Source organism: Salvelinus alpinus, chromosome 7 (genome assembly GCF_045679555.1).
Source record: "Salvelinus alpinus chromosome 7, SLU_Salpinus.1, whole genome shotgun sequence".
In the NCBI taxonomy this organism is placed as follows: domain Eukaryota; kingdom Metazoa; phylum Chordata; class Actinopteri; order Salmoniformes; family Salmonidae; genus Salvelinus; species Salvelinus alpinus.
In genome coordinates this window covers 69,677,481-69,704,140 of record NC_092092.1, presented here as the reverse complement: position 1 = coordinate 69,704,140, position 26,660 = coordinate 69,677,481, and the positions used below count along the sequence as shown (strand labels likewise).

At 40.7% G+C, this 26,660-nt stretch overlaps 2 protein-coding genes across 4 annotated transcripts in view; one reads left to right on the top strand and one right to left on the bottom strand.

The window, feature by feature from the left end:
- mtmr7a (myotubularin related protein 7a) overlaps nucleotides 1–13,295 on the bottom strand; it is a 50,677-nt gene extending 37,382 nt beyond the window's left edge. Inside the window, exons 1-5 of one of the 3 annotated variants that reach the window (XM_071411451.1) lie at nucleotides 13,106–13,295; nucleotides 12,468–12,590; nucleotides 7,635–7,797; nucleotides 7,125–7,177; nucleotides 6,251–6,379 (exon numbers count right to left, since the gene is read on the bottom strand). In XM_071411451.1, coding sequence (XP_071267552.1) covers nucleotides 6,251–6,379; nucleotides 7,125–7,177; nucleotides 7,635–7,797; nucleotides 12,468–12,590; nucleotides 13,106–13,129 — 492 coding nt within the window. In that variant the 5' untranslated portion in view covers nucleotides 13,130–13,295. Of the gene's footprint in view, nucleotides 1–6,250; nucleotides 6,380–7,019; nucleotides 7,178–7,634; nucleotides 7,798–12,467; nucleotides 12,591–13,105 lie in introns of all 3 variants that reach the window. The other 2 variants (XM_071411452.1, XM_071411450.1) reach the window with 2 other exon arrangements.
- Nucleotides 13,296–14,014: 719 nt separating this feature from the next.
- slc7a2 (solute carrier family 7 member 2) overlaps nucleotides 14,015–26,660 on the top strand; it is a 60,387-nt gene continuing 47,741 nt past the window's right edge. The window contains exon 1 of the mRNA XM_071411446.1: nucleotides 14,015–14,094. The gene's annotated coding sequence lies outside the window, so the exon portion shown is untranslated. The remainder of the gene's footprint in view (nucleotides 14,095–26,660) is intronic.

Here is a 26,660-nt window from a genome sequence, read left to right as displayed (position 1 = left end):
TACTGCAATATGAACTTTATATAGAGACTGGTCCTCACTGTTCTACTGCAATATGAACTTTATATAGAGACTGGTCCTCACTGTTCTACTGCAATATGAACTTTATATAGAGACTGGTCCTCACTGTTCTACTGCAATATGAACTTCATATAGAGACTGGTCCTCACTGTTCTACTGCAATATGAACTTTATATAGAGACTGGTCCTCACTGTTCTACTGCAATATGAACTTTATATAGAGACTGGTCCTCACTGTTCTACTGCAATATGAACTTTATATGGAGACTGGTTCTCACTGTTCTACTGCAATATGAACTTTATATAGAGACTGGTCCTCACTGTTCTACTGCAATATGAACTTTATATAGAGACTGGTCCTCACTGTTTTACTGCAATATGAGCTTTATATAGAGACTGGTCCTCATTGTTTTACTGCAATATGAGCTTTATATAGAGACTGGTCCTCACTGTTCTACTGCAATATGAGCTTTATATAGAGACTGGTCCTCACTGTTCTACTGCAATATGAACTTTATAAAGAGACTGGTCCTCACTGTTCTACTGCAATATGAACTTTATATAGAGACTGGTCCTCACTGTTCTACTGCAATATGAGCTTTATATAGAGACTGGTCCTCACTGTTCTACTGCAATATGAACTTTATAAAGAGACTGGTCCTCACTGTTCTACTGCAATATGAACTTTATATAGAAACTGGTCCTCGCTGTTCTACTGAAATATGAACGTTATATAGAGACTGGTCCGCACTGTTCTACTGCAATATGAACTTTATATAGAGACTAGTCCTCACTGTTCTACTGCAATATGAACTTTATATAGAGACTGGTCCTCACTGTTCTACTGCAATATGAACTGTATAAAGAGACTGGTCCTCACTGTTCTACTGCAATATGAACTTTATATAGAGACTGGTCCACACTGTTCTACTGCAATATGAACTTTATATAGAGATGGGCCCTACTAAACTACTGAAATATGAACTTTATATAGAGACTGGTCCCTACTGTTCTACTGCAATATGAACTTTATATAGAGACTGGTCCTCACTGTTCTACTGCAATATGAGCTTTATATAGAGACTGGTCCTCACTGTTCTACTGCAATATGAACTTTATATAGAGACTGGTCCTCACTGTTCTACTGCAATATGAACTTTATATAGAGACTGGTCCTCACTGTTCTACTGCAATATGAACTTTATGTAGAGACTGGTCCTCACTGTTCTACTGCAATATGAACTTTATATAGAGACTGGTCCTCACTGTTCTACTGCAATATGAACTTCATATAGAGACTGGTCCTCACTGTTCTACTGCAATATGAACTTTATATAGAGACTGGTCCTCACTGTTCTACTGCAATATGAACTTTATATGGAGACTGGTTCTCACTGTTCTACTGCAATATGAACTTTATATAGAGACTAGTCCTCACTGTTCTACTGCAATATGAACTTTATATAGAGACTGGTCCTCACTGTTCTACTGCAATATGAACTGTATAAAGAGACTGGTCCTCACTGTTCTACTGCAATATGAACTTTATATAGAGACTGGTCCACACTGTTCTACTGCAATATGAACTTTATATAGAGATGGGCCCTACTAAACTACTGAAATATGAACTTTATATAGAGACTGGTCCCTACTGTTCTACTGCAATATGAACTTTATATAGAGACTGGTCCTCACTGTTCTACTGCAATATGAGCTTTATATAGAGACTGGTCCTCACTGTTCTACTGCAATATGAACTTTATATAGAGACTGGTCCTCACTGTTCTACTGCAATATGAACTTTATATAGAGACTGGTCCTCACTGTTCTACTGCAATATGAACTTTATGTAGAGACTGGTCCTCACTGTTCTACTGCAATATGAACTTTATATAGAGACTGGTCCTCACTGTTCTACTGCAATATGAACTTCATATAGAGACTGGTCCTCACTGTTCTACTGCAATATGAACTTTATATGGAGAATGGTTCTCACTGTTCTACTGCAATATGAACTTTATATAGAGACTGGTCCTCACTGTTCTACTGCAATATGAACTTTATATAGAGACTGGTCCTCACTGTTCTACTGCAATATGAGCTTTATATAGAGACTGGTCCTCACTGTTTTACTGCAATATGAGCTTTATATAGAGACTGGTCCTCACTGTTCTACTGCAATATGAACTTTATATAGAGACTGGTCCTCACTGTTCTACTGCAATATGAGCTTTATATAGAGACTGGTCCTCACTGTTTTACTGCAATATGAGCTTTATATAGAGACTGGTCCTCACTGTTCTACTGCAATATGAACTTTATATAGAGACTGGTCCTCACTGTTCTACTGCAATATGAACTTTATAAAGAGACTGGTCCTCACTGTTCTACTGCAATATGAACTTTATATAGAGACTGGTCCTCACTGTTCTACTGCAATATGAGCTTTATATAGAGACTGGTCCTCACTGTTCTACTGCAATATGAACTTTATAAAGAGACTGGTCCTCACTGTTCTACTGCAATATGAACTTTATATAGAAACTGGTCCTCGCTGTTCTACTGAAATATGAACGTTATATAGAGACTGGTCCGCACTGTTCTACTGCAATATGAACTTTATATAGAGACTAGTCCTCACTGTTCTACTGCAATATGAACTTTATATAGAGACTGGTCCTCACTGTTCTACTGCAATATGAACTGTATAAAGAGACTGGTCCTCACTGTTCTACTGCAATATGAACTTTATATAGAGACTGGTCCTCACTGTTCTACTGCAATATGAACTTTATATAGAGATGGGCCCTACTAAACTACTGAAATATGAACTTTATATAGAGACTGGTCCCTACTGTTCTACTGCAATATGAACTTTATATATAGACTGGTCCTCACTGTTCTACTGCAATATGAGCTTTATATAGAGACTGGTCCTCACTGTTCTACTGAAATATGAGCTTTATATAGAGACTGGTCCTCACTGTTCTACTGCAATATGAACTTTATATAGAGACTGGTCAAACTGTTCTACTGCAATATGAACTTTATATAGAGACTGGTCCTCACTGTTCTACTGCAATATGAACTTTATATAGAGACTGGTCCTCACTGTTCTACTGCAATATGAGCTTTATATAGAGACTGGTCCTCACTGTTCTACTGCAATATGAACTTTATATAGAGACTGGTCCTCACTGTTCTACTGCAATATGAACTTTATATAGAGACTGGTCCTCACTGTTCTACTGCAATATGAACTTTATATAGAGACTGGTCCTCACTGTTCTACTGCAATATGAACTTTATATAGAGACTGGTCCTCACTGTTCTACTGCAATATGAACTTCATATAGAGACTGGTCCTCACTGTTCTACTGCAATATGAACTTTATATAGAGACTGGTCCTCACTGTTCTACTGCAATATGAACTTTATATAGAGACTGGTCCTCACTGTTCTACTGCAATATGAACTTTATATAGAGACTGGTCCCACTGTTCTACTGCAATATGAACTTTATATAGAGACTGGTCCTCACTGTTCTACTGCAATATGAACTTTATATAGAGACTGGTCCTCACTGTTCTACTGCAATATGAGCTTTATAAAGAGACTGGTCCTCACTGTTCTACTGCAATATGAACTTTATATAGAGACTGGTCCTCACTGTTCTACTGCAATATGAACTTTATATAGAGACTGGTCCTCACTGTTCTACTGCAATATGAACTTTATATAGAGACTGGTCCTCACTGTTCTACTGCAATATGAGCTTTATAAAGAGACTGGTCCTCACTGTTCTACTGCAATATGAACTTTATATAGAGACTGGTCCTCACTGTTCTACTGCAATATGAACTTTATATAGAGACTGGTCCTCACTGTTCTACTGCAATATGAACTTTATATAGAGACTGGTCCCTACTGTTCTACTGCAATATGAACTTCATATAGAGACTGGTCCTCACTGTTCTACTGCAATATGAACTTTATATAGAGACTGGTCCTCACTGTTCTACTGCAATATGAACTTTACATAGAGACTGGTCCTCACTGTTCTACTGCAATATGAACTTTATATAGAGACTAGTCCTCACTGTTCTACTGCAATATGAACTTTATATAGAGACTGGTCCTCACTGTTCTACACTACATACACAGGCACACAGATGTAGCAGTCATCAGTCCTGTGCAGAGATTGAAGCCGGTTGTATGTCTAATTCACTCTGCCCTGACTCTGGTCTCTAGGGTGGGTCACACATGGACTGCATCCCAAATAGCACCATATTGGGCCCTGGTCAAAAGTAGTGTGCTATATAGGGAATAGGGTGCTATTTGGGACACACATGCTCTCATACCGTACTTCATAGAAGTGCATTAAAAATAAAAGATTTGTTCATCAGAGGGGAGCCCTGGGTTTCCTTGGGAAGTGAAGCCTGTGCCAGAAAAGCACTGTCTGAACTAGATACTGCAAGGAGCTGCAAGGAGCCTGGCCTGAACCTTATCACAGCCATGCATACTGCTAGGAGGTTGGTGGCACCTTAATCGGGGAGGACGGTGTCGTGGTAATGGCTGGAGCGGAATGGTATAGAATATATCAAACATATGGTTTCCATGTATTTGATGCCATTCCATTTGCGCCGTTCCAGCTATTATTATTAGCCTGAGCAGCCTCCACTGCATACTACTAAAAGCATGACCTGAAGCTTATCACAAGCAATGGGCCTGGTTAAGGAGTGGTCGATGGCCTCCCTGGGGAGCAATGGGCCTGGCCAAGAGAGTATTATAATAGTTCCGAAAGCAGAGCTGGGCTCCTGCTCAGTATGGCCAGAGGATATGCTTGGTCATCCCAGACTCACTCACACACTGGGATTAGCAAAGGCCACTGACCAGCAGAACAAGGTCTCCAATGAAATAACATGACTTGGAATTACTAAACACTTCTGATGTACAAGAGTTATCAACAGCATGGAGATTGTAACCTCAAGGGTCAAATTAACAATTTTGTCATTTTAGCAGACACTGTTATCAAGAGCGACTTACAGTAGTGAGTGCATATATTTTCATACTTTTTTGTCATGGTCCCCCTTGGGAATCAAACACACAACCCTGGTGTCGCAAGCACCATGCACTACCAACTGAACCACAATGGACTTTTCCTGGTTAAATAGAATTCAACAAAAATAAAATAGGAATATTCCAGCAGCACATCACAGAATTGGGTAGAATTTTGTATAAATATACACTACCATTCAAAAGTTTGGGGTCACTTAGAAATGTCCGTGCTTTTGAAAGAAAAGCCAATTTTTTGTCCATTAAAATAACATCAAATTGATCAGAAATACAGTGTAGATGTTGTAAATTACTATTGTAGCTGGAAATGGCAGATTTTTTATGGAATATCTACATAGGCGTATAGAGGCCCATTATTAGCAACCATCACTCCTGTCTTCCAATGGCACGTTGTGTTAGCTATTCCAAGTTTATCATTTTAAAAAGGCTAATTGATCATTAGAAAACCCTTTTGCAATTATATTAACACAGCTGAAAACTGTTGTTCTGAATAAAGAAGCAATAAAACTGGCCTTCTTTAGAAGCTAAGTTTAGCTAAGTATCTGGAGCATCAGCATTTGTGGGTTCGATTACAGGCTCAAAAGGGCCAGAAACAAAGAACTTTCTTCTGAAACTCATCAGTCTATTCTTGTTCTAGGAAATGAAGGCTATTCCATGCGAGAAATTGCCATGAAACTGAAGATCTCGTACAACGCTGTGTACTACTCCCTTCACAGAACAGCGCAAACTGGCCCTAACCAGAATAGAAAGAGGAGTGGGAGGCCCCGGTGCACAACTGAGCAAGAGGACAAGTACATTAGAGTGTCTAGTTTGAGAAACAGACGCCTCACAAGTCCTCAACTGACAGCTTCATTAAATAGTACCCGTAAAACACCAGTCTCAACGTCAACAGCGAAAAGGCGACTCCGGGATGATGGCCTTCTAGGCAGAGTTGCAAAGAAAAAGCCATATCTCAGACTGGCCAATAAGAAGAAAAGATTAAGATGGGCAAAAGAACACAGGCAATGGCCAGAGGAACTCTGCCTAGAAGGCCAGCATCCCGGAGTCGCCTCTTCACTGTTGATGTTGAGACAATTTATTTATATATACTGTATATGAGAGAGAGAATATAAAAATATGTGCGGGCTGTTGTTTTGAGAGATCTGTCAAGACTCACATGGTTTTCTTTGCAGTAGTATGACAACGTGGGAAATCGACCTCGGCTTCGGAATTTGGAACTCCCAACAATGACTGGGTGGGTGGCTGATTTTGGCACATACAGCTCAGCAGGATAAGTGTCACTCACCTGTTGGAAAATTACCCCAAAAAAATCACCATTCATGCAGTAATACGGTTTGTACATAGTCAAAATACTATCTAGGTAAGAGATGGGCAACTTTGATGGGGATGGGGGCCACAAAACATCTGAACTCATCATGAGGGGCCGCAGTGGCTCGTGGGTGCAAACAGAACCGTCCCTAACCTTTTGGATGCCCTAAGCAAAATTTTGTTGGACAACAATTGGATGACATAGCACACAAAAAACAGCGACCCGTTTTGACTCGTGAGCACCACTTTGAAAACTACTGGCTGAAATTATACAGAAGTTTGAGAGTGCATCTTTAATATGATATCTGAGTGAGAGTGACTTACAAAATCGATGTGGGCTACCCGGTCCGTAATTCGACCATGATTACTACAAGTTTCGATAGCTGGCTAAACTAACTTATCAATCTAACAAATGCTAACTGACCTGAGCTAATTGAGTGACTGTCAGTGACTGACATAAGAAGATAAAAATTGCTGATGCACAACCAAATTTACAAATTTCACCTTGTGTATTCTACTATTCTAACTCTCAACAGTAAGTTGAGACACCAAAGAGTTCCTAAAAAAATGGCCAATTGGTCTCCTTGTAGGGTAATATGTGCATCTTGCGTACAGACCTTGTAGTCGCGGTTAACTGGGGATAGATTCCAGAGGTGGTTGGGAACGCCCATTCTACTGTAGTCAGCCTTGAGGCTGAGAAAGTCCCAGGCCTGTCCTCTCACCTCCTTGTCACTGTTAGCATGAAAGGAAAAGCAGTACAGCTCCTCATATCGCGCTGCAAGACAAAACACAACAGGAATAACAACACTGACATAGCAAGGTTCTTACAGGTAGAGAGGGGGGTATGATCAGCAGTTGATTGATTGGAAAAGATCATGTAGCACTCACTTTTACATAACGTCATGTAATACAACACAACAAGATCTTTTTATGGAACAAAACAATATGTCATTATGGAATAAAACAAGATATCGTTATGGAACAAAACAAGATATCGTTATGGAACAAAACAAGATATCGTTATGGAACAAAACAAGATATCGTTATGGAACAAAACAAGATATCGTTATGGAACAAAACAAGATATCGTTATGGAACAAAACAAGATATCGTTATGGAACAAAACAAGATATTGTTATGGAACAAAACAAGATAGCGTTATGGTACAAAACAAGATATTGTTATGGAACAAAACAAGATAGCGTTATGGTAATGTCCATGTCAGCGTGCACCTGGTCGGGAGAGGCGCAGCAGGGAGACGTGCACGTCATGGCAGTCCCTTTCCTGGGGGATGATAAACCGGAGGGCCTGGTAGTTCTTACAGTGGACGAGCAGAGGACTTCCTGTGGTGGTTGTAGCTTGTTTCTCCACACTGCACACTAAACTGTGCAGAACCTAGAGGGGTGAAGACAGCAGAGAACACAAGGCTCAGTAACCCCTTTCATATTTTCAAGGCACAATATAGCCCAATACTGGAATTATAGTCCAAGGACCTTAGATGTTCTGTTTAAAGGGCAAAGTGGCTCTGGAAGCCAAAACAGCCAAATACTCCGTCTAATCGTGAATCGATTCTCAATTGTGGTATGGTTCTAGAAACAAAAAGCCCTCTACTTTCATATCATATCAAGATAATTGCACAAATGCAAAATATACACTCACTGTACACTGTTTGAACCAATTTTTTCTCAGTTGCAGCCGACAGTATTTTTCAGTGACAACACATTTATGGTGTACATCTTCCGTTTACACACAGGTGTTCGAAGACGCAGATAGCTACTTAGCGCAGATAGTCAAATAAATAACATTAGCCTAGTTCTTTCATTTGTTGCATATGGTAGGCACTTGTTTTGTTTCATTCTGTTGTGCCATTTTCTTAGGCCAAATTAAATTCCAACTGTAATGCTGTGTTTGCTGCAATATAATAGCCTGCTCATATTTTTCCTTTAATTTACTTTTGATATTACCCTGATAAAGTTTAGAAACTTTTGTGAAGGTTTGGTGTGGTGTGGATATTATTAAGCTTTACCTACTGCAAGCATATGATATGAAGGCGGTGTGCACCAGCGCGTCAACTGATTCCGACAGTTAAACTTGAGGTGAGGAAGAATGTTTCAGGCATACCAGAGTTACTCCTATAATCTAACAATATGCTTATTTTTATACAAAATATTCGGATACGAATTAGCCTCCTTCTGTACATCTATATCTGTGTAGCAGACGCAGTAGCCATCTGACATAAAGAAATGCATGTCGGTTTCGTAGCATGCCACTGGCATCTTATTGCTCTCTCTATCTCTCTGGAGCTAGGCCTTCTCTTCCACACCGATCTTGACAAACCCTTTCTGTACGGACCTCGCTTTGTGCACAGGGGCATTGTCATGCTGAAACAGGAAAGGACCTTCCCCAAAATGTTGCCACAAAGTTGGAAGCACAGGATCGTATAGAATGTCATTGTATGCTGTAGCGTTAAAATGTACCTTCACTGGAACTAAGGGGCCTAGCTCGAACAATAAAAAACAGCCCCAGACCATTATTCCTCCTCCACCAAACTTTACAGTGGGCACTATGGTAGCATTCTCCTGGCATCCGCCAAACAAAGATTTGTACGTTGGGCTGCCAGATTGTGAAGAGTGATTAATCAATCCAGAGAATATGTTTCCACTGTTCCAGAGTCCAATGGCGGAGAGCTTTACACCATTCCAGCCGAAGCTTGGCATTACAAATGGTGATCTTAGGCTTGTGTGCGGCTGCTCGGCCATGTAAACCCATTTCATGAAGCTCCCGACGAACAGTTATTGTGCTGACATTGCTTCCAGAGGCAGTTTGGAACTCGGTAGTGAACTCGGCGGTTCCGTTCTGTGAGCTTGTGTGGCCTACCACTTTGCAGCTGAGCCATTGTTGCTCCTAGACATTTCCACTTCACAATAACAGCACTTACAGTTGATCGGGGCAGCTCTAGCAGGCAGAAATTGAACGAACTGACTTGTTGGAAAGGTGGCATCCTATGATGGTACCACGTTGAAAGTCACTGAGCTCTTCAGTAAGAACATTCTACTGCCAATGTTTGTCTATTGAGATTGCATGGCTGTGTGCTCGATTTTATACACCTGCCAGCAACGGGTGTGGATGAAATAGCCGAATCCACTAATTTGAACGGATGTCCACATACTTTTGTACAAAGAGTGTATACTGAAAAAATAGATGAAAGCAACATTCAATGACTTTACTGAGTTACAGTTCATATAAGGAAATAAGTCAAATTAAATAGACTCATTAGGCCCTAATGTATGGATTTCAGCATTGGGTGGGCCTGGGAACCAGGCCTATCCATTGGGGAGCCAGGCCCAGCTAGTCAGAATGAGTTTTTCCCCAAAAAAGGGCTATATTACAGACAGAAATACTCATCAGTTTCATCAGCTGTCCGGGTAGCTGGTCTCAGACGATCCCGCAGGTGAAGAAGCTGGATGTGGAGGTCCTGGGCTGGCGTGGTTACATGTCGTCTGCGGTTGTGAGGCCGCATATGGAATCATGTAGTAACCAAAATAGTGTCAAGTGTTATATTTTTTTATTTTAGATTCTTCAAAGTAGCCACCCTTTGCCTTGATGACAGCTTTGCACACTCTTGGCATTCACTCAACTAGCTTCATGAGGAATGCTTTTCCAACCGTTTTGAAGGAGTTCCCACATATGCTGAGCACTTGTTGGCTGCTTTTCCTTCACTCTGCGGTCCAACTGATCCCATACCATCTCAATTGGGTTGAGGTCGGGTGATAGTGGAGGCCAGGTCATCTGATGCAGCACTCCATCACTCTCCTTCCTGTTCAAATAGTCCTTACACAGCCTAGAGGTGTGTTTTGGGTCATTGTCCTGTTGAAAAATAAATGATAGTCCCACTAAGCGCAAACCAAATGGGATGGCGTATGCTGTGGTAGCCATGCTGGTTATGTGTGCTTTAAATTCTAAATAAATCACTGACAGTGTCACCAGCAAAGCACCCCCACACCATCACACCTCTTCCTCCATGCTTCACGGTGGGAACCACAGATGCGGAGATCATCCGTTCACCTACTCTGCGTCTCACAAAAACACGGTGGTTGGAACCAAAAATCTCAAATTTGTACTCATCAGACCAAAGGAAAGATTTCCGCGGATCTAATGTCCATTGCTCATGTTTCTTGGCACAAGCAAGTCTCTTATTATTATTGGTGTCCTTGAGTAGTGGTTTCTTTGCACCAATTCGACCATGAAGGCCTGATTCAGGCAGTCTCCTCTAAACAGTTGATGTTGAGATGTGTCTATTACTTGAACTCTGTGAAGCATTTATTTGGGCTGCAATCTGAGGTGCAGTTAACTCTAATGAACTTAGCCTCTGCAGCAGAGGTAATTCTGGGTCTTCCATTCCTGTGGCAGTCCTAATGAGAGCGAGTTTCATCATAGCGCTTGATGGTTTTTGCGACTGCACTTGAAGAAACTTGAAAAGTTCTTGACATTTTCCAGATTGACTGACCTTCATGACTTAATGTAATGATGGACTGTCATTTCTCTTTGCTTATTTGAGCTGTTCTTGCCATAATATGGACTTGGTCTCTAACCAAATAGGGCTATATTCTGTATACCACCCCTACCTTGTCACAACACAACTGATTGGCTCAAATGCATTAAGAAGGAAAGAAATTCCACAGATTAACATTTAACAACGCACACCTGTTAATTGAAATACATTCTAGGTGACTACCTCATGAAGCTGGTTGAGAGAATGTCAAGAGTGTGCAAAGCTGTCATCAAGGCAAAGGGTGGCTACTTTGAAAAATCTCAAATATAAAATATATTTTAATTTGTTTAACACTTTTTTGGTTACTACATGATTCCATATGTGTTATTTCATAGTTTTGATGTCTTCACTATTATTCTACAATGTAGAAAATAGTAACAATAAAGAGAAACCCTGGAATGAGTAGGTGTGTCCAAACTTTTGACTGGTACTGTATATATTTTTTTAACTGACAAATAAAATCAATCAATCAATCCAAACTATGCAGAGGCAATTTGGTGAATGGAAAGAGACATCTGTTACAAAACACCAAAAAGTTTAATGACATTCAGAGATTGTCAAACCAAGCCTTCCATACTGGGTAGACATACAGGGTAGGGGATGATGTGTTTTTTGTTTGTCCAGTTTAACAGTCTATTTATTGTGGTGTTGAAAACGCAAAACATGTCAATACGGTTTTTTTATTGGTTGTGTGGTGCATTGGCACAGAAATCTGTTGGTGGAAAATGTGTTGCATATATTTATTATAAATTACAAATATGGCATCAAAGTGTTGAAAATCGAATTTCTTCCTAGCTGATCATTGTCCGCAACCGGCTCTGATAGTGAAGTACTGAAACAGGTTGTCGGCGAACCCTTAGCCTTCTGGCCCGTACATGTCCCTGCGTGGCATCGATTGTGCCACAAAAAAGTTGATATCCAAAAAAGTAGATATCCACGTTTATAAATACAGGGTTGCTAAACTTATTGTTATTTGTGGTCGTAAAACATTATTTTGAGTTAATTATATGAGGGGGGAGGGTGTTCAATTTATTTTACAGTACAAGGGGTTACATTTTGGTTTTATGACACCTTGAGTTGGACCAGCTACCTCTCCATGCATCCCCCCTCCCCCTCAGTAAAATCCCTCACATGGAAATATGGCGGTGTGGGAACCTTAAACCTAACCCTATTAATGTGTGTAGTTATTTAACCTTCCGTTTTTTTTTATTAATTATTTCTCACCGATATGAAAGACACTTCCTTATTTCCAAAACCGTACCACAAGCGATGCGTGTAAAGGTTTAGAGCAGGCGCGGGGCTCTTATCAAAACTCCCCCGGTCAGAAGCTACTATGCTCAATAGCAGCTAAAGGTAGTTAGCTTCTATGAATGGGGGTAGGCACATTAGTGCTGCCAATGTGATACTATTGTATTGCACAAACCAAAATGATGCAGGACCGGGACTTCCACATTTCATTACGTTTTGTTGCGGAAGGTTATATCAAATATCGTATCAGACTGGAGCTGCCTACCCATGTTTCTGTACGGATCTCAGTCTCATTCTCCACAAAGATGGTGTGAGTGGCTGTCAGGTACAAAGTGCCCACCGAGGCTCTTCTGGAGGAGATTTTGTCAATCAGTCTGACTTTCTCAACCTGGGACAGGACAGATGGAGTAAAAGAAACACACTATGGAGAAATGGAACATGCATAACATAGGCCTATCTCTTTAATATTTAATATATAATCATTTTAATAGGACTACAATAATTATTGTTTTGAACACTGTAAAGAAATCAAGTATATGTGGTTTGCCGACATAGGCGACAACATTTGAGAACCTCATGATCAATAAAATATCAGATTACATGCCATATTAAATTGTTATTACACACTGATAAAATGTTGGCCAGTAAACAGCATAGGTAACACTGTGGCGTGAACGGCAACTACAGCATACGTGGCCACATTTGACAGTCCCCTTTCCCTTATTATAACAAATCATGTCGTTTATAGTGGTTCCAGTCTTACTGATATTTAATGTAAAACAATATGTATTTATAACAGTTACTATGGGTTAGGAGGCAAATACAAAGTGTAAATCTGAAACATCGAGGCCGGGTGTAATAAATTGACAATTGCATTAGTCATTAGTGCGGAATACGGTTTACCTTAGGCAGTCGGATGTGCTCCATCACTGTGGAACATAACAGCCAAGATGACTGCAACTGAACAGGCAACAATATTACACTACACTAAATTGGCGGATTAGTATTCTTTTCTGTCGCATTTTACGCATTAAATACTCAGCTATACTCAGCCATGGTCTTCCTCCTCCAGCGGTGCAGCCTATGAATATTGCTCTGCATGGTCCTAAAGCCCATCATTTCATATATCGCAACAAAAAGTTTCAATTAATAAAAATAAGGCTATAATCACAATCGACTTGAAATAAATTGTAGGCTATTGTAATGTTAATGTGAACATGTTGTTAGGTATGCCCAGGGTTAAAGGGTGAATCTGCAGTTGCTACATTCATTTTTGGACATAAATTAATTATTTGTACCCATTAATTCTTGAAGAATATAACTTAGAAATGCCTCATGAGCTTAGTTAAACTGTCATACCCCATCATAACCCACAATCTAAGTTTATGTTAATCCAATGTTTGTAAACAAAGTACATGTAAACAAACACTATATACCATCAAAACATGGTTAAAACTATAATTGTGCTTTCACGGATGGTCAGTCCTTGCATCCATAGGTGTCTATACATTTTAGAGTGGTTTCATTTCTCTAGCCCCATCCCTCAGCTTTTTACCACAACAGGGGTGATTTGTTATTGTTCCAACTACTGATTGCCGCTTTAAATTGACGTTTCCATCAGAATGCCCATGCATTTTTTGTTCACCTGACTGTTCACTGACTTTTACATACCTGTCTGTCGCTGGTAACTGAGCTCTCGCAACAATACATGATGCCCCGTGCCCTCCCCTCCTGGCTCCTGCATATGTAAATATTTAAAAAAGGTATTCTAAAAGTCCACCTTTTCTTCTTCGGTGGACGTCAGAGCAGCACGTGGTTGGGGGTGTGCTACATTCTCCAATAAGAGCTGCTGTCCCGATTGGACATTTCTGTCAAGGCTGGAATCGCTAAAAGTAAGTGTCTGGCAGCACACTAACATCTAACTTTTAACTAAACTAACATCTAACTTTAAACTAAACTATATAAATGGAAGGTACACTATTGCAAGTAATTTCAAAGCTATATGGAGAGTTTATGAGTATTTTATCAGGGAGTGGCATCTTGAAGCTTTGGATAGTTTGGATAATTTCTTGAATAATGAATTATGTGGTTCCACATCTCATGTGTATTTAAACTAGAGTACATTAATTTAGTAGGCTATATTTAATTACTCAGAATGTTTCTTAAAAATACACATTACACAGTTGTAGGCTAATAACTGCTGTAACTGCCTTTATGCACGCTTGTATGGAAACAATTTGGCAGTGATGTACAGTTATCTATTCTAAAATGTGTAGCCTATGTACCATCATATGTTAAAGATCAATGCATTATAGCCTATGTTTACAGAACTGTTTGATAGTGTATGGACATAATACAGTACCTTGCAGTTTGCTGGCTTCATTGCACATTTTCTACATTTGTTTTATTTTCAAGCTTTGCTGCACTTATGCCAGTTGTGTGCTGTGCAGTTACATTGGCATAAATAAACACTTCACTCAGATACGTGATGTTTCTTTAACTTTAAATAAGAGCACAAGTTCAGCAAAAATGTATCTTCCTTTTTAGTGTTGCACCCCAACCCCCAAACCAGAGAGAGACAGTTGACACACCTTAGATTATATAAGTATAGGTCGACCATTTTGAAAATGATCAGTTCTGCATGTGTAGCCTACATGTGTACCCTATACAGTGTTGGGGAAGCTACTCTGAAAATATAGTTTACCAAGCTACCAATTACTTCACACTGGAAGAAGTTTAGCTAAACTAAAGCTACCATTAAGAAAAATATAGTTTAATTAACTAAAGTTACTTTGAAAAATACTTTGTGAAAAATTATCATATAAAAATCTGAAATGTCATAGAATAGAAAAGGGTAGATCACTGGAGTCAGATGTTAAGAGAATGTGTAATTTGGCCTATTAAACACAAAAACTATGTTTCAAATGAGAATTAGGCCAGTCTGATGCTGAAAACTTAAGGAAATTGTTGCCTACTTCACCCATATTTTATTTTTTCAAAAGAAAGTAGTGTGTAGTTCCAGTAGTTAGTTACATCGCTAAATGGCAAAACAGTAATTAACTACTGAAAACACTACCAAGATTTGAATTTAGTTCAACTGCCACCAAGCTACAGCAAAAATGTAATTACATTACTAGTTGACCCACATGTAACTCACCACTCCACAACACTGGTCCTATAGCTGTACTCAATGGGATCTCATGTATGAGAATGTCCAGGCCAAGTTAAATTAATTTGTAATGAGATTCAGTCAATCTGATAGTTGGCTACCACATCACATGGGCCTGGATGCCTGATAGCTGAAATGTAGCCATCCATTTTACACTTTGTATAATATGTTATAGGATATATTTATTAGTTACCATGGATAGAGAAAACTATTTTGCAGTGTTGGGGTCAATTCCATTTAAATTCCAGTCAACTCAAAAAGTGAACCAAACTCCAATTCAAATTCAACATTTTCATAATTGAAAAGCATTGCAGAGAATTTGAATTGGAATGGAATTGACCCCAACCCTGCGCTTTTGATCTCCATTCATTTAAAGTTTTTCCCGAGAGTTGAAAAGTTTCGCCAAGATTTAATGAATGGATGTATCCTTATGCTGAGTTTTACTCTTGATGCAAGACCATCTGTTGCAGGACATCAAAGAGCTAGAGGATCAATAAAACAGTTCAGTTAAACTAAGCAGAAGTGATTGACTTACTGATGCTTGGCAGCCCTCCTACTGATATCTGGTCATGCATTCAGAAATCAAACAGCTCGGCCATACTCATACAAATAAACACCTTTCAACCACTAACACTGACTCTGGAAGTAAAACAGACAACATACAGTAGTACCTATCTATGTTATTCTTTGATACTATCTAAATTATTATTTGATATATCTGTTATTCTTTGATACTATCTAAATTATTCTTTGATTCATCTATGTTATTCTTTGATACTATCTATGTTATTCTTTGACACTATCTATGTTATTCTTTGACACTGTCTATGTTATTCTTTGACACTATCTATGTTATTCTTTGATACTATCTATGTTATTCTTTGACAATATCTATCTTATTCTTTGACACTATCTATGTTGTTCATTCTCCGATACCTGTGGTATAGCCTACATTTTAGAGGAATTCATTACAGTAGCTAGGTTTCCATCCAATTGGCGACAGATTTTCATGTGAATAATTTAAAATATGCATAAAAACAATATGTGAATTTTCTCACCAGAAATGTTTCCATCAAATTGACTTGTTGCTGATAAAAGTGTGTGCGTGATGACGTAGTGCACATAACAATACCTTTTGTGATTAAATTCCCATGTACCGAATAAAAAATACAAGTTAAATGGGTTTCCATCGCATTTTCATAAAAAAAAAATAATGATATAGTGAGTGTGCCCACTGGTATTGGCACGTACACTCTAGCCAACAGCTCGCAGATACAGTGCGATTATGGCCTACATGATGAAACTATTCTGGATAAAAGTGCAAGATCATAATTGATTTAATCTGTAGTCTAATAAACTGCTCGCTTTCCCGACAGAGTCGTAGTGGGAGGACCACACATGTCATCTCGTGACTCTTACTTCGATATGAATGTTATTATATCAATATTTCTCGCATAATTACTTTTACTGACACAAAAATATCCCACCTTGTCTAGCAGAATTAGTTTTGTCGACATTTGGAAAGTTTACCAAAAAATGTTCTGTTTCCATCAGGCCTGTCATTACATGTCTTATCCGAAATGTACTTTACTCACTTAAAACAGTTGGATGGAAACCTGGGCCCAGATTCACAAAACATTCTTAAGACATTTCTTCTTAATCTTAACTACCATTTTTTCCTTAACTATCGACTTATGACGAAAGTTAAGCAAAGTTGACATTCCTCAAAAAGGTTATTGGAAATGTTCTTGCGCTATTTCTTATTACTTTCTCCTTAAGCATAGAGTTAAGGAAAAAAATGATTATAGAAAATGTGTTCTTAATTCCATGATAGCTAAACCCTTATTTTAAACTCTGGGCAGTGAGAGAATAAGCTCATAAAAGCAATTGAACATGTTTAATTCACACAAACTTAATCTGAAAGTTTCAGTATTGATTATTGTAAACCCAGAACATGTTTTAGAACAGTAATCTCAGTAAGAAATATGCTAACATGATTTCCATTTCTAGCGAGATAGCTAGTTAAATTGGTTGACTAGCAACAAACAACTTAATAAGATTCACAAGAAGATATTTGAGAAGTTCATAAGAAAATCATGAAATCTTAAGATGTTGAGGAATTGCACTTACGAACTATCTTATGAACTTCTAATTTTTTTCTCAAGAAGCTTCTTAAGTTTTTGCATCAGAAGAATCTGGGCCCTGGTTAGTCACTGATATTTTTAAACTTTTGTATTGTGTGTATTGTTATTGTATTGCTAGATATTACTTACTGTTGGAGCTAGAAGCATAATTATTTCGCTGCATCTGCTGTAACATCAGCAAATCTGTGTAATAATAAATAAACTTTGATTTGGTTTGATTTAGGAGTACAGAAATCAGTGGTAGATATGTCAAACATTTAGATTCCATTGTTTGGTTTGCATGGTGGAGTTTTGTGTTGGTTCACTTTCATACGCCTAATGGTATTAGAAATGAGAGTTATGCAGTATTTACTTTATTTTATTGTGTTGGGACGTGACTTTCATTAATTTGATGACTGTTATTTATTCAATCCACTAACAATGTTTAATTGCTACTCAATTAAATTAATCATGTAACAATTAACTCATTTGGAATTTGGGGCAGCATGGAATAAGTTGTTTATAGAGTTACCTTCTCCCGAATTAAACTCTAAAGATACAGTTGAAGTTGGAAGTTTACATACACTTAGGTTGGAGTCATTAAAACTCGTTTTTCAACCACTCCACAAATTTCTTGTTAACAAACTATAGTTTTGGCAAATCGGTTAGGACATCTACTTTGTGCATGACACAAGTAATTTTTCCAACAATTGTTTACAGACAGATTATTTCACTTATAATTCACTGTATCACAATTCCAGTGGGTCAGAAGTTTACATATACTAAATTGACTGTGCCTTTAAACAGCTTGGAAAATTCCAGAAAATTATGTCATGGCTTTAGAAGCTTCTGATAGGCTAATTGACATAATTTGAGTCAATTGGAGGTGTACCTGTTGAAGTATTTCAAGGCCTACCTTCAAACTCAGTGCCTCTTTGCTTGACATCATGGGAAAATCAAAATAAATTAGCCAAGAAGTTTGGTTCATCCTTGGGAGCAATTTACGAACACCTGAAGGTACCACGTTCATTTGTACAAACAATAGTATGCAAGTGTCAACACCATGGGACCATGCAGCCGTCATACCGCTCAGGAAGGAGATGCATTCTGTCTTTTAGAGATGAACATGCTTTGGTGCAAAAAGTGCAAATCAATCCCAGAACAACAGCAAAGGACTCTGTGAAGATGCTGGAGGAAGCAGGTACAAAAGTATCTATATCCACAGTGAAACGAGTCCTATATCGACATAACCTGAAAGGCCACTCAGCAAGGAAAAAGCCACTGCTCCAAAACCACCATAAAAAAGCCAGACTACGGTTTGCAACTGCACATGGGGACAAAGATCGTACTTTTTGGAGAAATGTCCTCTGGTCTGATGAAACAAAAATAGAACTGTTTGGCCATAATGACCATCGTTATGTTTGGAGGAAAAAGGGAGACGCTTGCAAGCCGAAGAACACCATCCCAACCGTGAAGCACGGGGGTGGCAGCATCATGCTGTGGGGGTGCTTTGCTGCAGAAGGAACAGGTGCACTTCACAAAATTTGCTTGGTCGCAAATGGGTCTTCCAACTGAACAATGACGCCAAGCATACTTCCAAAGTTGTGGAAAAATGGCTTAAGGATAACAAAGTCAAGGTATTGGAGTGGCCATCACAAAGCCCTGACCTCAATAGAGCCCTGACCTCCTGACCTCAATAAAGCCCTGACCTCCTATAGAAAATTTGTTGGCAGAACTGAAAAAGCGTGTGTGAGCAAGGAGGCCTACAAACCTGACTCAGTTACACCATCTCTGTCAGGAGGAATGGGTCAAAATTCACCCAACTTATTGTGGGAAGCTTGGGGAAGGCTACCTGAAACGTTTGACCCAAGTTAAACAATTTAAAGGCAATGCTACCAAATACTAATTGAGTGTATGTAAACTTCTGACCCACTGGGAATGTGATGAAAGAAAGAAAAGCTGAAATAAATAATTTTCTCAACTTTTCACATTCTTAAAATAAATTGGTGATCCTAACTGACCTAAAACAGGGAATTTGTACTTTGATTAAATTTCAGGAATTGTGAAAAACTGAGTTTAAATGTGTTTGGCTAAGGTGTATGTAAACGTCTGACTTCAACTGTATATAAGTTGTATATCGATTACAGTCACTTATTAATCATTACCTGAAATCAGTCTCATTCTGAACGTCGCAGAATTCTTGAATCTGCAAGAACCCTAACCTTTTGTGATTATTCAGTACTACACAAATTGATTTAATTATTTACTAACTAAATAAATAATAACACAGAACACACATACACACTTACATGAGACAAAAGTTCCTAGTGGACTGACACGATATGACAGCTTGTTACACAGAGATGGAAAAGGGGGTGGGGAAAATAGAGATAGCGAAAAAGGGACATTTATTGTACATTTGGAAATATGCTCACAGTAACCATATACCTTACACACGAACCGCCGCCCGTTTGGGTAAGAAATGCAATGTATTTACATGTAGATGTCTTTGTTCGTCGTCTCTCTGTTGAAACCATTCAAGCGTTCTATGGGGATTGGCTCGATGGGTGTAAGGCTCTGGTTGGCCACCAGAGATCACAATGTCCTTCTTAGTTGGCTGTGGCTTCAATGATTCACCAGTGATTGTCTGCTTGCTGTTTGCTGGTCTCCTATGTTAATTCTTAGCGAGTCCTTTTAAGCATTCTGGTTGAAAAGGGCGGTTCCATCACACTGACACGTTCTTCTGACCTCAGTCAGGGAGTGGCTAAGTTAATGTGCAACGGACATGAAAACGATGTCCTCGTTAGAAAACTAAAATCACATTCCTATCTTAACAAAAATAGTTGCATCGTTATTCATATTGTATTAACATCATATTGGATGGAAACTTAACAGCCGAAGGGGGGTTTCCTTCCTAAGTTATAGTATTTGGTTCATACAGTGTTTAATCTCATCACAAAATGAAAGCAATATGATCCCCACTGACCGTTCCTATCTTAGAAATATTGTTCCAAAGTTTACTCTTTGGACGTTAGAGTTTTTGGGCTGCAAAATGTCTCTGTAACAAAGACATCTCAATCTTGATACTAGAGACCAAAAGGAGTCATCTGCTGCTTACAATTTACGATTGGGGTGAGGTGTCATAAAACCGTCCCAGCCCCCCCTCTCCTCTCCTGTGGGAGAGAGGGGGATCTGGCTATCTGTCAGCCATTTGCCAGACTGATCTGAGGCCTTGGATCCTCGACCAGGAGAGACATGACAATTGTGATAGCTACGAAACTTTGAGCACCCATCACCTTATTATAACAGTGATACTGTAGGGGTTGGTTGGCACACTTTTGTTAAATGTTAAAAAGAGTCTTGTAAGATATACTGGTGTGTATTTCTCAGCACCAGTATATCTTACAAGACTCTTTTTAACATTAATATACAGACCAAGGTCTGTAACGACACAGGATGAGACCCAGATGCAGACACAGGCGGCAGATGTTTTGAGTCTCAGAGATTTATTATCTACAAGGGGTAGGCAAATGACAGGTCCAGGACAGACAGAGATCAGTAATCCTAATAAGAGTCAGGCAGGCGTAGAATGACAGGCTCAGGGTCAGGGCAGGAAAGGAGGTCGGAACCGGAAAGACTAGAACAAAAACTGGCAACAGACAGACCAAACGCAGGTATAAATACACAGGGGATAATGGGGAAAATAGGAGACACGGAACTCAGCGAGGAGGGCTGGATGCAGGATGTTCCTAGCGGGGATCCAGCACCTCTCCTCAGGGCCATTACCCTCCCAGTCAACCAGGTACTGAAATCCCCTGCCCCGAGGTCAAACACTCAGGAGGCGCCTCACCATGTACGCCGGATGGCCGTCGATGAGGGGGGAGAGGGGTGGGCCTTGAAACAGAGGACAAAGGGCTATGAGACAGATGTTTAATCTGAGACACATGAAAAGTGCAACAGAAGACAAACAGCAGAGGGGCGAAGGATTTTAGAGATCAAATCTAATTTTATTTGTCACATGCGCCGAATATAACGTGTAGACCTTACCGTGAAACGCTTACTTACAAGCCCTTAACCAACAGTGCAGTTCAAGAAAGAGTTAAGAAAATATTTACCAAATAAACTAAAGTAAAAAATTAAAAAGCAACACAAACAATAACGAGGCTATTACAGGAGGTACCTGTACTGAGTCAATGTGCAGGGTTACAGGTTAGTCGAGGTAATTTGTACATGTAGGTAGGGGTGAAGTGACTATGCATAGAAAATAAAGAGCGAGTAGCAGCAGTGTAAAAAAACAAATGGAGGGGGGAGGGGTTGTCAATGTAAATAGTTAAATGTTAATAGATTAATTGTCCACCAGTCTTATGGCTTGGGGGTAGAAGCTGTTAAGGAGCCTTTTGGTCCTAGACTTGGCGCTCCGCCATCACTTTTTATTTTATTTATTTTTTATTTCACCTTTATTTAACTAAGTAAGCTAGTTGGGAACAGGTTCTCATTAACAACTGCCACCTGGCCAAGATAAAGCAAAGCAGTGTGACACAAACAACAACACAGAGTTACACATGGAATAAACAAGCGTACAGTCAAATAACACAATATAATTTTTTTAAATCTATATACAGTGTGTGCAAATGGCGTGAGGAGGTAAGGCAATAAATTGGCCATAGTAGCGATGTAATTACAAATGAGCTAAATTTAACACTGGAGTGATAGATGAGCAGATGGTGATGTGCAAGTAGAAATACTGGTGTGCAAAAGAGCAGAAAAGTAAATAAAAACAATATGGATATGAGGTGGGTAGATTGGGTGGGCTATTTACAGATGGGCTATGTACAGCTGCAGCGATCGGTTAGCTGCTCAGATAGCGGATGTTTGAAGTTAGTGATGGAAATATAAGTCTCCAGCTTCAGCGATTTTTGCAATTCATTCCAGTCATTGGCAGCAGAGAACTGGAAGGAAAGGAGGTGTTGGCTTTGGGGATGACCAGTGAGATATACAGTGGGGAGAACAAGTATTTGATACACTGCCGATTTTGCAGGTTTTCCTACTTACAAAGCATGTAGAGGTCTGTAATTTTTATCATAGGTACACTTCAACTATGAGAGACGGAATCTAAAACAAAAATCCAGAAAATCACATTGTATGATTTTTAAGTAATTAATTTGCATTTTATTGCATGACATAAGTATTTGATACATCAGAAAAGCAGAACTTAATATTTGGTACAGAAACCTTTGTTTGCAATTACAGAGATCATACGTTTCCTGTAGTTCTTGACTAGGTTTGCACACACTGCAGCAGGGATTTTGGCCCACTCCTCCCTACAGATCTTCTCCAGATCCTTCAGGTTTCGGGGCTGTCGCTGGGCAATACGGACTTTCAGCTCCCTCCAAAGATTTTCTATTGGGTTCAGGTCTGGAGACTGGCTAGGCCACTCCAGGACCTTGAGATGCTTCTTACGGAGCCACTCCTTAGTTGCCATGGCTGTGTGCTTCGTGTCGTTGTCATGCTGGAAGACCCAGCCACGACCCATCTTCAATGCTCTTACTGAGGGAAGGAGGTTGTTGGCCAAGATCTCGCGATACATGGCCCCATCCATCCTCCCCTCAATACGGTGCAGTCGTCCTGTCCCCTTTGCAGAAAAGCATCCCCAAAGAATGATGTTTCCACCTCCATGCTTCACGGTTGGGATGGTGTTCTTGGGGTTGTACTCATCCTTCTATTCCTCCAAACACGGCGAGTGGAGTTTAGAGCAAAAAGCTCTATTTTTGTCTCATCAGACCACATGACCTTCTCCCATTCCTCCTCTGGATCATCCAGATGGTCATTGGCAAACTTCAGACGGGCCTGGACATGCGCTGGCTTGAGCAGGGGGACCTTGCGTGCGCTGCAGGATTTTAATCCATGACGGCGTAGTGTGTTACTAATGGTTTTCTTTGAGACTGTGGTCCCAGCTCTCTTCAGGTCATTGACCAGGTCCTGCCGTGTAGTTCTGGGCTGATCCCTCACATTCCTCATGATCATTGATGCCCCACGAGGTGAGATCTTGCATGGAGCCCCAGACCGAGGGTGATTGACCGTCATCTTGAACTTCTTCCATTTTCTAATAATTGTGCCAACAGTTGTTGCCTTCTCACCAAGCTGCTTGCCTATTGTCCTGTAGCCCATCCCAGCCTTGTACAGGTCTACAATTTATCCCTGATGTCCTTACACAGCTCTCTGGTCTTGGCCATTGTGGAGAGGTTGGAGTCTGTTTGATTGAGTGTGTGGACAGGTGTCTTTTATACAGGTAACGAGTTCAAACAGGTGCAGTTAATACAGGTAATGAGTGGAGAACAGGAGGGCTTCTTAAAGAAAAACTAACAGGTCTGTGAGAGCCGGAATTCTTACTGGTTGGTAGGTGATCAAATACTTATGTCATGCAATAAAATGCAAATAATTTCCTTAAAAATCATACAATGTGATTTTCTGGATTTTTGTTTTAGATTCCGTCTCTCACAGTTGAAGTGTACCTATGATAAAAATTACAGACCTCTACATGCTTTGTAAGTAGGAAAACCTGCAAAATCGGCAGTGTATCAAATACTTGTTCTCCCCACTGTACCTTCTGGAGCATGTGCTACGGGTGGGTGTTGTAATCGTGACCAGTGAGCTGAGATAAGGCGGAGCTTTACCTAGCATCGACTTATAGATGACCTGGAGCCAGTGGGTCATGGCGACGAATATGTAGCAAGGGCCAGCCGACGAAAGCATACAGGTCGCAGTGGTGGGTGGTATATGGGGCTTTGGTAACAAAACAGATGGCACTGTGATAGACTGCATCCAGTTTGCTGAGTAGAGTATTGGAAGCTATTTTGTAAATGACATCGACGAAGTCGAGGATCGGTAGGATAGTCAGTTTTACGAGGGTGTGTTTTGCGGCGTGAGTGAAGGAGAATTTGTTGCGAAATAGGAAGCCGATTCTAGATTTGATTTTGGATTGGAGATGTTTGATGTGAGTCTGGAAGGAGAGTTTACAGTCTAAACAGACACCTAGGTATTTGTAGTTGTCCACATATTCTAAGTTAGAACCGTCCAGAGTAGTGATGCTAGTCGGGTGGGCGGGTGCGGGCAGCGAACGGTTGAAAAGCATGCATTTTGTTTTACTAGCGTTTAAGAGCAGTTGGAGGCCACGGAAGGAGTGTTGTATGGCATTGAAGCTAGTTTGGAGGTTAGTTAACACAGTGTCCAAAGAAGGGCCAGATGTATACAGAATGGTGTCGTCTGCGTAGAGGTGGATCAGGGAATCACCCGCAGCAAGACCGACATCGTTGATATATACAGAGAAGAGAGTTGGCCTGAGAATTGAACCCTGTGGTACCCCCATAGAGACTGCCAGAGGTCCGGACAACAGGCCCTCCGATTTGACACACTGAACTCTGTCTGAGAAGTTGGTGAACCAGGCGAGGCAGTCATTAGAGAAAACAAGGCTGTCGATAAGAATACGGTGATTGACAGAGTCGAAAGCCTTGGCCAGGTCGATGAAGACGGCTGCACAGTACTGTGTTTTATCGATGGCGGTTATGATATCGTTTAGTACCTTGAGCCTGGCTGAGGTGCACCCGTGACCAGCTCGGAAACCGTATTGCACAGCTGAGAAGTTACGGTGGGATTTGAAATGGTCAGTGATCTGTTTATTAACTTGGCTTTCGAAGACTTTAGAAAGGCAGGGCAGGATGGTTATAGGTCTATAACAGTTTGGGTCTAGAGTGTCACCCCCTGTGAAGAGGAGGATGACCGCGGCAGCGGTTATCATACCAGGCAGTGATGCAACCGGTCAGGATGCTCTCGATGGTGCAGCTGTAGAACTTTGAGGTTCTGGGGACCCATACCAAATCTTTTCAATCTTCTGAGGGGGAAAAGGTGTTGTCGTGCCCTCTTCACGACTGTCTTGGTGTGTTTGGGCCATAATAGTTTGATGGTGACACCAAGGAACTTGAAACTCTCGACCCGCTCCACGACAGCCCCGTCGATGTTAATGGGGGCCTGTTTGGCCTTTTCCTGTAGTCCACGATCAGATCCTTTGTCTTGCTCACATTGAGGGAGAGGTTGTTGTCCTGGCACCACACTGGGGAAAGGGCAGATAACGCCGGAGGAATGTTTACAGGACTCCACCCTTAGGAGCAGATCCTGAGTGGAGAGCCATACCCTCTGCCTGAGACGATAGCGGGGAGCTGGAGTCCGGTGGTGGTCCGCCTGTCGCCGATACCTGAAGGTGGTCTTCAGAACAGCAGACTAACATCTGGGGCAAGGGTATGCTGACTGCTTCCTCTTTCTCAGGGAAGAGCGCAGGCTGGTAACCTAAGGAACACTCGAAGGGCGAGATACCAATGGCCAAGCAGAGAAGGGTGTTGCGGGCGTACTCTACCCACATGAGTTGCTGGCTCCAGGTGGTGGGGTTGGCAGAGACTAGGCAACGAAGAGTCATCTCCAGGTCCTGATTGGCTCGCTCCGACTGGCCGTTAGATTGGGGATGAAACCCGGAGGACAGGCTGGCCGATGACCCAATCAGGGTGCAGAATGCCTTCCAGAACCTGGACGAGAACTGAGGACCACGATCGGAGACCATGTCCATGGATCCGGAAGACGTGTTGCACCATAAGCTGGGTCATCTCCTTGGCTGAGGGCAACTTGGGAAGGGGAATAAAATATGCGGCTTTGGAAAACCTATCCACAACCGTAAGGATGATGGTGTTGCCGTCTGACGAGGGGAGAACAGTGACAAAGTGAGGAACAGGGAGTGGTTGAAGGAGGCCAGCCGGAGCTTGCCACTGAGTCTTGTTCTGTGCACACAGTGCAGGCTGCGACGAATGCGGAGACGTCAGGAACCATGGTGGGCCACCAAAAATGTTGTTGAATGAAAGCCATGGTCCGACGGGAGCTGGGATGACAGGTAAGTTTAATGGAATGAGCCCATTCCACGATTGGGCCAAATCATGGACGAACATCCAGTTAGCTGGGCCATCAAACACACTCTGTCCACTTGTGACAACCAGCACCATTGTGGGGTTAGATGTCACACAGTATGGGGTTGGTTGTCACAGTGTTTGTTGGTAGCTACTCCCTGTTGTAACAGGAAGTGAGGCAGTATAGCATACAGTCTTAGAAATAGCCTTTCTTTGATCAA